The 11,517-nt window shown below is 43.0% G+C and overlaps 1 protein-coding gene across 1 annotated transcript in view; it reads left to right on the top strand.

The window, feature by feature from the left end:
* Positions 1-403: 403 nt before the first annotated feature.
* DDX1 (DEAD-box helicase 1) overlaps positions 404-11,517 on the top strand; it is a 33,512-nt gene continuing 22,398 nt past the window's right edge. The window contains exons 1-10 of the mRNA XM_004745821.3: positions 404-503; positions 3,472-3,523; positions 3,816-3,879; positions 5,031-5,060; positions 5,651-5,747; positions 7,616-7,663; positions 8,299-8,382; positions 8,614-8,697; positions 9,071-9,147; positions 10,259-10,331. Of these exons, the coding sequence (XP_004745878.2) occupies positions 488-503; positions 3,472-3,523; positions 3,816-3,879; positions 5,031-5,060; positions 5,651-5,747; positions 7,616-7,663; positions 8,299-8,382; positions 8,614-8,697; positions 9,071-9,147; positions 10,259-10,331 (625 nt within the window). The 5' untranslated portion in view covers positions 404-487. The remainder of the gene's footprint in view (positions 504-3,471; positions 3,524-3,815; positions 3,880-5,030; positions 5,061-5,650; positions 5,748-7,615; positions 7,664-8,298; positions 8,383-8,613; positions 8,698-9,070; positions 9,148-10,258; positions 10,332-11,517) is intronic.

Here is an 11,517-nt window from a genome sequence, read left to right as displayed (position 1 = left end):
TCTTGGGGGCAGGCACTCCGTAGTGTAGGGTTTCTGGGCGATGAGCTCAGAGCATCCCCTCCATCCTTCCCACACCACAAAGCCCCGCCGATCTTCAGAGGCTGGGGGTGATGAACCGGGCCGCCGTGTTCTGCCATCAGATCACCCTGGGCCACCGGGGGCCCCTCATCATTTAACATCTGTTTCCTCGTGTGTGTTAAAGTGGTCCTGATGACCCACGGCACGCCCTAAGTAAACGGTAACCACTAGCACGGCTAATGACGACGACCAGTCCTGGCTACCAGGGGACCTGCTGCACTCGGGCCCCGCACGGCGCGCTCCCGGGCGGACCCTTTTCTTCGGCCGGAACCGATCTCCCGGGACTGGGGTCCTGCCCGGACTCGGAAAGCCGCAGACCGCAGGCCGGAAGCGCGCGCTGCCACTGCGAAGCGTGTCCGTGCGGAGGGAGGGAGGGAGGGAGAGCGGAGCCGCGCGCGACCCGGCGAAGATGGCGGCCTTCTCTGGTGCGTCTCGGGAGCGGGGAGGGGCTGGGGCGAGCGGCTCCATCCGCGCTCAGGTGCCGGGGGCAGGCGGCCGGGAGCCGTGGGGGCGGACCGGTGCGGCGCGGGCCGGGAGGGAGCCGTCCGCTGCGGCGTCCGCAGTGCGGGGGGGGGGGGACCCGCGGCGACCTCGGGGAGGCCGGGCCGGTGCGCCTCGGGGGCGGCGAGTGCCTCTCTCCGCGGGTCCCGGCCGCGGGAGCCCCGTCGTCTTTCTGCCGCGTCGTCGGCCGGCCGGCCGGCCCGGGGACCCGCGGCCGCGGAAACGGGCGGCGGCGCCGCGCCGGGCCTCCTGCCGCTCTGACGTGGCGGCGGTGCGCGGGGCTCGGCCCGGCCGACGGCGGCCGCGCGTGGGCAGGCGCCGCGGACCGGGCCGCCCGGCCTCGGCCCCCGGGGTTCCAGGCCTCTGCGGGGCGGAGAGCCCCAGGCACCCGTCTGGCGTCGGCTCGTGAGACGCCGAGCCGGCCGCGGCGACGGGCCGGGCCGGGCCGAAGCGTGGTCGCCCGCAGACGCTCGCGCCGCGGACGGGTGGCACGTTCGCGTGTGCTCGGCTCCGCGACCCTCCCCGGGACGGCAGCCGTCGCTCGGGGTGGCGTCTTTCACCCCGGAGCCGTGATCTTTCCCAGCCGCAGCTTTACGGAGCTGCCCCCCGCGTCCTGCCTCGGAAGGGCGCGGAGTTTGGGCACAGTCCGTGTATCCAGCGGGGCCTGGGATCCTCCGCGTCTCCGCCTGTTCGGGGGCCTCAGGTGGAGCACGGTGCGGTGCTTGCTTCCCTCTACTATAAACACGAGGAATCCCACTTCTTTAAGTCGCCGGAGAGGATGTCTGGTGTGTGTGTGTGGCATCTTCTACGGGGAGGCACCGCGGCGCCCACCCGGAGTGCTCGCCGGCTGCCTGCCCGCCCCAGCTCCCCGCAAAACAGGATTTTAGAGCCCGGGTGTGTAGAGCAGCGCCAGATTGTCATTTCATAGGTTGGCTTCTTCCCGGAGGCATGCCCAGATGTCAGGAATGTTAGGGGAAAGGACCAGAAGAGTCTGTGGTAGGAAATCAAGACATGGAATCACAGAACAGGAGCATTCCTGTTTTCTCCTTAAATATTAATGTGTTCTATTTTCTAAAAAATATTTTATTTATTTATTTATTTGAGAGAGAGAGAGAGAGAGATTATGAACAGGAGGCAGAAGGGGGGGTAAGCAGACTCCCCCCTTGCGCAGGGAGCCCAAAGCAGCACTGGATCCCAGGACTCTGGGATCATGACCTGAGCTATAAAGGCAGACGCTTAACTGACAAACCACCCAGACACCCCAAAGTGTTCTATTTGGAGAAAACATGGTTCCAAAGCAAACATGCAGAGAACGTGACCAGAGTGGAACAGAACATCTAGAATTTGCTGAAAGCGGTCTGTGGTTGCTGCTTGCAGTCTAACAGTTTGACAAGCGACTTCAGCTTGCCGTAGACTCGGCAGCTTTTTTAAGAGCATCGCTTACTTTTTTTCAAACACTATGGATTTTAGAGTGAGGATGTAGCTGTATCTAATGGGACCAATTCTTAGAAAGGCCGCTTGGGTATACAACTTCAGATCTTCATTAGTTTTTTGATCTGTGGATTTTCCTAGAGGAGATTTAGAGGTAGGAGAGCCTTTTTTTGAAAAAGATTTTCATACTTTCCCCTATCGTTAATATATGTATTAATGAGTTGACTAGGTACCGAAGTTTTAGTGTTGTACCTCTTGTGTTAATTGCTAGTATGATTCTTTTCTTGTGCAACAAAAAAGCCGTTTATCCAGTGTATATGTCCAATGTGTAGATTTTCACATTACAAGAAATAAAACATCTCCAAATTGGCTATTTCTGGGGCTTAAGAATGTTTGAGTGTTGATAATTTTTTTTTTTAAGATTTTATTTATTTATCAGAGAGAGAGGGGGAGAGAGCGAGCACAGGCAGACAGAATGGCAGGCAGAGGCAGAGGGAGAAGCAGGCTCCCTGCGGAGGGCAAGGAGCCTGATGTGGGACTCGATCCCAGGACGCTGGGATCATGACCTGAGCCAAAGGCAGCTGCTTAACCAACTGAGCCACCCAGGCGTCCCGAGTGTTGATATTTTTTAATAGAAATGTGTATTTTTGTGATAATAATAATAAAAGTTTCATTTTCCTAAATGCAGACTTAAAAATTACTTATTTGGAAAAGAGGTTTACACAGTCCAGCTATCTACTTCATGTGTAACTATTTGAGAAAGGACAAAATACAATCAGAAGCAATCTTAAGACTGGCTTCACAGTGAATTAATTATTCAAATACCTGAACAGTGAAGAACCATAGTTCTTCAAGTGTGATTTCCAGTTACCCAAGTTTTCACCCCGGCGCCATTTTTAGTTAGCCAGAGTTTGATTATGGTTGCCAGTAAGGCTGGGCCCCCTCTCTACTTGTCTGCTCACTTTTCTCGGATCGCTAAGGCTAATCAGGTGGTCCTCGAATAGTCAAGGCACATGACTTCCCCGTTATCTTTCTATAAACCAAAGTGTTGGTTGAGAAACCTCTCTCCGACTTTTTCACCAGTCACAGGAGGGAAGCACTCACTGGCAGCTACTGTGTATCGAGGGATAACTATGTGTCAGATGCATTACATATCACTATCGGTAATCTTCCTGTGGCTCTACAGCCTAGATCACATTAGAGATTTTGTCAGAAGAAAACAGGTTTATAGCTTCATAAGCTTTAGAGCTTGCTCAAGGTCACATTGCCAGGGAGAGTTTGTATTTGAATGCAAGTCTTTCTCTGTTAACTATATACTCTTTCCAACAGTGCCATGCTCTGGAGGTACTAAATAACAGCTACGCTCCAAAACCTCTTCCCTTTTCTTTGGACAGTAATTTTAAAAGCAATGTTATTTACATTTAGTATGTTCAGTTTTTTAAAGTGAGCTTTTATTTTCAGAGATGGGTGTTATGCCCGAGATTGCTCAAGCCGTAGAAGAGATGGATTGGCTGTAAGTACATAAAGCTTAAATGTACCTGTGACAACAGTGTTCAGTAATTTAAACAGTTGCTAGTGATCTTATCAAATATTTTTGAATCTGGTTGAGTAAAATTCAGTTTATCTTAAGATTCTTTAAATTATAGAAAGTTTCCTTTTTCAACTCTGATGTGTTTTTAGCTAGAAAAGATTGGTGCTGTTTACCAAGTCAAATACTCTTTTAAGTTTATCGTTTAACATAACTTATTTAGCATAGGTGATTCTCTTTTTACTACTAACTAAAATTCTTCAAAATATTCTTTTAGTCTCCCAACTGATATCCAGGCTGAGTCTATCCCCTTGATCCTTGGCGGCGGTGATGTACTTATGGTATGTTTGCTTTTGGGGAGGTATTTGGGAGCTGAGGACACAATTCTGTGGCAGTTTGTGACCCACTTGAAGAGCGCCGTAGGATTAGAAATGGTATTTTCACCAAAATTACTTTTATTCACATTGAGGATACATACACTGTATTCAGAGTAATGAGGCAGAAGTTGTGGGGAACACAGAGATGAATAAGATGCAGTCTGTACCCATGAGAAGCTTAAATCCAGTAGCATATTAAGACAGGTACAGAGAAGTGTCTGTCATACAAGTGATCTATTTGGGGGAGGTATATTTTGGACAAAGGAAAGTTGAAAGAGAAATGCTCCGTAAGTAGAGACTATATCAGTAAAAACTGTGAGTAGGAGAATGCAGGATATGATCCCAGAGTAATTCAGTCAGATGTAGCGTAAAATGTGGATGTGGGGGGCAGGTGTATAACTTGAGATAAGATGGAAAGTATGTAGTGGGTTTGATTATTTGGACTCTCTCAAGTGTCATGTTAAAGAATTGGTATTTGTTGGCAGGGGGGAATCAGAAGTCTTTTTAAAAAATTATTTATTCTAGAGAGGTAGAATGTCTGCATGAGCTCTGGGTGGGGGAGGAGCAGAGGGAGAGGGAGAGAGAGAATCTCAAGCAGACTCCACCAAGACTGGAGTCCCATACAGGGCTCCATCCCACAGCCCTGGGGTCATGACCTGAGCTAAAACAAGGAGTCCGATGCTTAGCCCGCTTAACCAGCTGAGCCCCCCAGGTATCCCGGGGTCACTGGAAATTTTTAAGTGGGGCTGTTACATCGTTAGAACTGTGTATTTATGAAGACTGTGTATTTATGAAGATATTAGCAGTTTGTAGTACAGCTCAGAGATTAGATTCTGCTGGGATACTTTTGTAGTAATCTAGATTAGAATGATGATGGCTTGGATTTGAATGGTAGCCATGGGAAAGAAGAGGGGAGGGCAGATTGTTGAGGGATGGGGGAGAAGTGACAAGATTGGCAGTAGTCACAGTTGACTGAAGAAACCTGAGGAATCTAGAGGCATTGAAAATTATAGTAGCCAGTCAAGTCTTAAAAGATTTCTCCATACTGTCATGTTAATTTGACTTTTTAAATTGACAATCTAATTTGTAAGCTCTATTATTTTTTTCCCACTCAGGCTGCGGAAACAGGAAGTGGAAAAACTGGTGTAAGTAATGAACTTAAGTTGACTTACTTTGTAAGTCTTGATTTTTAAAGCGAGTTTGAACAGTAGTTTTTACTTTGAATACTTAATAAAACAACATTTCCAGAATGTGAGGAATTGATTGCTTGCCCCTGAGAATGATATTTTAGTTGGCAGCTGATTTCTGAAATGAGATCTGCAGGAGTATAGGCTTAAAACTAGTACAGATATAAACTGATCTTGAATAAAGAGTTGCAGTATCTTTAATTTCTGAATTTTAATGCAATGGCTCTAGTAATAAAGAGACTGCAAATAGAGGTGGCTTTCTCATTGGCCTGGACCGGGTTGGTCAGACCAGACCCTATTTTTCCTCTTTAGGTTTGTTCTGAAAGTCTCCATTGTTTATGGTTTTGGGTTGTCAATAGCCTCCTGTTTCCTTCACTTAATCAACTCTTTTGTTATCTTGCTGGTATTTTGGACTTGGGCAAATGAAATTAGAGTAGCAGTCTGGAATATGTAATTATTTAATGCGCATGTGTAACTTTTATAACATTGATTGTTAAATTGTCATTAATATTGAATATTAATGTAGAGAACTATTGTTTCTTTGATAGGCTTTCAGTATTCCAGTTATCCAGATAGTATATGAAACTCTGAAAGACCAACAGGAAGGCAAAAAAGGAAAAACAACAATTAAAACTGGTGCTTCAGGTAAGTTTTGCATATTAATATTTCCCTTCTATGTAAAAATAGTAATTCTCATTCCTGGCATTGACTGATGGGAGGTGAGAGTGTGCATTTTTATTGTCAGTGTTTGGGGGATAGGGCTGTTGGCATTTGGTGCCCTAGAAATCAGGGATGCTAAATGCCATTTATAGCATAGTAAATGGTGAAAGATTGTCTCTCCTAAAATACTAACAGTGCTTTCTTTGAGAAAACTCTGGCATTTGGAAATTATATTTAGTTATTTTAATGTTTTTCATAATGCCTTTTATGTCTGATATTAAAGATAAATTGGTATAGTATTTTACAAAAGTATTGAGGATTTTATAAAAATTGATGGAATTAGAGTCCATGATGGTGGGACGTATTTCTTCTACAGGGGAAGGAGGCATGCATTGTTTTTCCTTTAAGAAAGGAGTCCAGGAAGTTAAAACGTAAAGTGTAAATTTCAAAGTGCATTATGTTTAGTCCAGTTTACCTGGAGATCCATCCTTTTACTAGGATTTCCAGTCCTGTTTATGCCGTGGATAATGTTACATAAGTTTCCTCATCTGTAACTTGTGTTGCTTTCATTAAATGGTTCTATTTTGTTATATTTTGACAAAATTTGTTCTGTATTTTAAGTTACTTTTGTTTCATGGTACAGAACACGATTGTGACAAAATAGCAAGCTTAAGTGGAATGAACTTGCCAGATCAACATTTCTCAGCAATTTGAAAGTAACAATGTTGCATAGTTCATAGAATGAACTCATAAATAAATTGTGAGCTAATGAGTTCATTTAGGAAAGGTGGTGGTAAAAGAGAATGCTTTCAGAGGAGGGTAGTAGTACCTTCCAGAGGAGGTAGTAGTTTCAAAAATCATGGCCTGTGAGGAGAAAAGACACTAGAGGTCTAAACATAGAGAAGCAAGTGCAGAAGAGATGAGATAATTGTAAAATCACTGAAGGGATCTCGAGAGAAAATAACTGTTTCAGAAAGGACCAGGACTAATTAGAAATAATCTAATGAAGATTTCTGTTTAAGAACTTACTAGTAATTACAAGGAGCAAGGAGAGAGAGAACCTCAAGAGTAAGTTACTTCTCCATCAGAGAGTTTAAGCAGATGGTAGAGATTGTTGGGCCACAAGAAATCAAGAAAAGATTTCTGCCTTGGGCAGGAAGTTAGGCCTGAAGTATATATAGAGTATCTATAGAGTTCTCGAGCTAATACAATTCTTCGGTTATGCATAGACTATTAAGATGTTTTAAAAAAGGAAAATGTTGGTTCCATGCAAGTGAGGAGGGAGAAAAATTGTGACTTTCGAATGTGGTACTGACATAAAGGACTTGCTTTTCTTTTAAAAATGACACAGTGATACTTAACTAGATCCTGATACATTGGTCATTTATTTTTTTTAATTTTTTTTTAATATATATATTTTTTATTATTTATTTGACAGAGATCACAAGTAGGCAGAGAAGCAGGCAGAGGGCCCTGAGCTGAAGGCAGAGGGTTAATCTAGTGAGCCACCCAGGGGCCCAACTTGGTCATTTATTTCAACGTATTTAGTTACCAAAGCTTCATTTTATCCGTGCCTTCTTAGTTACGACAGAGATCAGTGCCATCTACTACCAAGTGCTGTGAAGCAAGTGAGGAGAAAAGGCTTTAGCCCAAGGGCAATGATTATTGCTTTTCACTTTCAATTTTGCCTTTACTAGAAAGAGCAAAACGTTTACTTGTATGTTCCAAATAATTTGTAAAATCATATTAAATCTAGGTATAAATCTGAATTAAGGTATCACATGAAATATATCTTATTTTTTAGAGAGTGTTTTTAATTTCGTATGATTGTGTGTGATTTATTTTAATTTTAGTTCTCAACAAATGGCAAATGAACCCATATGACAGAGGATCTGCTTTTGGTAAGTAGATAGATTTTAGCAGCTTATTTGTAAGAAATTTGTTTTTATTTTTAAAATTTTTTTTCATAATATAATTTTTTAAATTTTTTAATTTTTTATAAACATATAATGTATTTTTATCCCCAGGGGAGAATTTTTTTTTTTTAAGATTTTATATATTTATTTGACAGACAGAGATCACAGGTAGGCAGAGAGGCAAGCAGAGAGAGAGGAGGAAGCAGGCTCCCTGCCGAGCAGAGTGCCCTATGTGGGGCTTGATCCCAGGACCCTGGGATCATGACCTGAGCCGAAGGCAGAGGCTTTAACCCACTAAGCCACCCAGGCGCCCCGAGAAATTTGTTTTTAATAATACCTGAGAATAGCAAGAAAATTAAGAAAAAGAATAGTATTAAATGAAGATTTGTGGTGAAAATGAAAATGAAAAATAGTATTAAATGAAGATTTAATTTACCAGATACTAGAATGTAGTTGCTATATTTGAGTAGTTGAGTAGTGACATAGGAATAGTCAAATAAGTCATTGGAATATAATGGAAATGTGTCCTAGTATATGTGATAAGTTGACATGCATGTTTCAGGATGCTTAATTTATATACTGTGTGCTGACATGGTTTTTTGTGTTTTTCTCAAATCCAGCAATTGGGTCCGATGGTCTTTGTTGTCAGAGCAGAGAAGTGAAGGAGTGGCATGGCTGCAGAGCGACGAAGGGGTTAACGAAAGGTATTTAAATAAAGCATTTGCACTTGTATCAACTTGTAAAGTACCGTATTAATACATGAACTTTCTTCAGGTAGCTTTAAATCAAGGATCTGAAAAGATTTCTAATGTTACAAAAAGATCTATATTTCTTCGTTTGGAACATAACAAATTGTAATTCAAATCGTGGGGAAGGGCCTTCACGGTAAATGGTTCATAGGTGTGTATAAATCGCACAGTATTTTGCCCTTCTAGGGAAGCACTACTACGAAGTGTCCTGTCATGACCAAGGATTATGCAGAGTCGGGTGGTCTTCCATGCAGGCTTCCTTAGACCTAGGTGAGTGTTTCTGAAATAAACTGAATTTCCTGGTTTATATTTGTGGATTGTTGACATTTTATGATAGTAGGGAGCAAAATAATCTTAACCACACAAGTTTCTATTTTCAAGACTTGGAAATAATAAATTTATGTATACCTCACTGTGTACCAAAAAGATTTGAGGTACTAAAAATGTATACTATTACAGTGTAAAACAGGAGGAAGAAGGTTCAGAATATGAGGGAAGTCGGAGTACAGTTAGTATGCAGCAATATGTACCACACGAAACTGCATAGATGCTTTGAGTTTTTGTAGATTTTTAGATTTGTACGGAGCTTTTAGTTTTTATCTTTACTCTTAACCACATAAATAAAATACATTTTAAAATCTAGGTACCGACAAATTCGGATTTGGCTTTGGTGGAACAGGAAAGAAATCCCATAATAAACAGTTTGATAATTACGGAGAGGTAAGTTGTATTACCGACCTAATCGTAGCATTAGTAAGTTTTCTTATGTACTTATTTGGTCACTGTGACGTGTCTAGGAGTATAAAAGGGACTCTGAAATTCAGGTGGATTTTCTGAACATTTTCTACACAAAGTTCAGATTCACATTTCCGTGAAGAAATGTTTAAAATGAGCTGCATATTTTTATTCTTACACCATTTATTAGTCTTTCCAAGGTATATTACTTTGTCTCTATTTTCACTTATTTTGATTTTGGCTTTGACTTGAATGTATATGTTCTTTTCTTATTTTTAGTCATGGTGAATCTAAATGGTTTTTTGTTAAGTCTTAGTCTGTAGTAACGAGGATGAGCCTGGATGTCATGTTGATTCTAAAAAGCCTATCAGGACGTCTGTGCTATGATATATGATATGCTGTAATAAGCAATTTGTTTCATTTTTAAAGACTTTATTTTAAATAAACTCTGCTCCCAGCGTGGGTCTTGAACTCAGAACCCAGAGATCAAGAGTTAACGTGCGGGCGCCTGGGTGGCTCAGTGGGTTAAGCCGCTGCCTTTGGCTCAGGTCATGATCTCAGGGTCCTGGGATCGAGTCCCGCATCGGGCTCTCTGCTCAGCAGGGAGCCTGCTTCCTTCTCTCTCTCTCTGCCTGCCTCTCAGTGTACTTGTAATTTCTCTCTGTCAAATAAATAATAAATAAAATCTTTAAAAAAAAAAAAAAGAGTTAACGTGCTGCATCAACTGATCCAGCCAGGTTCCCCAACAGGCTCTTTTTAACACCTCCATTAGGGCTTCAGGGAACTATTTTGAAGCACTGACTACTTTTGATGTAGCTGTACTGAACTTTTAGCTTTTTTTTTTTAAGATTTTATTTATTTATTTGATAGACAGAGATCACAAGTAGGCAGAGAGGCAGGCAGAGAGAGGGAGGGGAAGCAGGCTCCCCGCTGAGCAAAGACCCCCTGATGTAGGGCTCAATCCCAGGATCCTGAGATCATGACCTGAGCTGAAGGCAGAGGCTTAACCCACTGAGCCACCCTGACGCCCCTGAACTTTTAGCTTCAATTACGATTTTTCTTTCTATTAATAGCACTGCACTTTCTGCTTTTCTAGGAATTCACTATGCATGATACCATTGGATGTTACCTCGATATAGATAAGGGGCATGTCAAATTCTCCAAAAATGGTAAGCTTTCAGTGGGTTGTCTTGTTAGGGAAGGTAAGATACCCAATATTTGTGATTTATAATTCTCTTACCCTCTTCTCCAGTCCTCCCTCCCTCCCTGCCCTTTTGAACCAGTATGTTTTGAGCATTTACTCAATGCCAGGCACACCAGCAGGTGCTCTATCTAGAACAGAGGATGGAGTCAACAAACATTGTTTCATCTTGTGGATTTCCTACTGGTGGAGAAAGAGATGCAGGCTATGTTAGGTTGGAACAAGTACATTGAAAGTTATGTAATCAGGGTAAGGGGATGGAGGGTGCTAATAGTCTAGGGGCATGCTCCTTTATACTGGGTGGTCAGTAAGCCTTCTCTGATAAGGTGCCATTTGAGTAGCAATCTGAATGAGTTTGGTGGTGGCCTGTACAAAAATCTTCAAAGAGTATTTCAAGCGGAGGGAACAGGAAATGCAAAGGCCTTGAGATAAAAATGTGCTTGAGGTGTCTGAGTGACATTGAGGAGGCCAGTAGGTCTGGAACACACTGAGCGTGGAGCAGGGTGGTGGAATGTTAGGTCAGTTGAGGTAGCGAGGCCAGGCCATATAGGGCCTTCTTAGGCCATGATATAAACTTTCTGAGTGAGATTGGAAGCCATTAGGGTTTTGATTGGCGAGAGAATTGATATCCTCTCTCTTCACTTTCACTGTTTCATGGCTTCTGTGTTAAAAACAGAGTGGTATGTGTGGCAGCGGTAGATAGGGGGCCAGTGGGTTGCTGGGGATTGTATTTGGGGCATATTAAATTTGAGATACTTACTACACATCTAAGTGGTGAAGTCAAGTCAGTGGTCAGATGTGTAAGGCCAACCCTGGTAAGGCCAACCCTGTAAGGTCAGGGTTGGTGGTACAGCTTTGGGAGACAAAGGCTTATAGATGATACTTAAAGCTAGAAGGCTGGATTCCCTACATAGGGAATGAGAGTAGATAAGGAATAGGAAGGATCTGAGTCTGGGGAATCTTTCAGTTAGAAGTCAGCAAATTGAGGAGAATCTTAGAGGTGAAGGAGGAGGAGACTCGAGAGATTGAAGTCCTGTAGTCCGCGTGATGAAAGGATTTGAAGGAGGGAAGAATCAGATTGTATCCAGTGCTTCTGGTGGGTGTAGCCTAGAAAGAAAGATGGAGATTAACCACTGGGTTTGGCAAGTACAAAT

The sequence above is a fragment of the Mustela putorius genome, unplaced genomic scaffold (assembly GCF_011764305.1).
Source record: "Mustela putorius furo isolate JIRA1106 unplaced genomic scaffold, ASM1176430v1.1 tig00000813_pilon_pilon_pilon, whole genome shotgun sequence".
In the NCBI taxonomy this organism is placed as follows: domain Eukaryota; kingdom Metazoa; phylum Chordata; class Mammalia; order Carnivora; family Mustelidae; genus Mustela; species Mustela putorius.
This window is presented reverse-complemented; position numbering and strand designations above follow the sequence as displayed.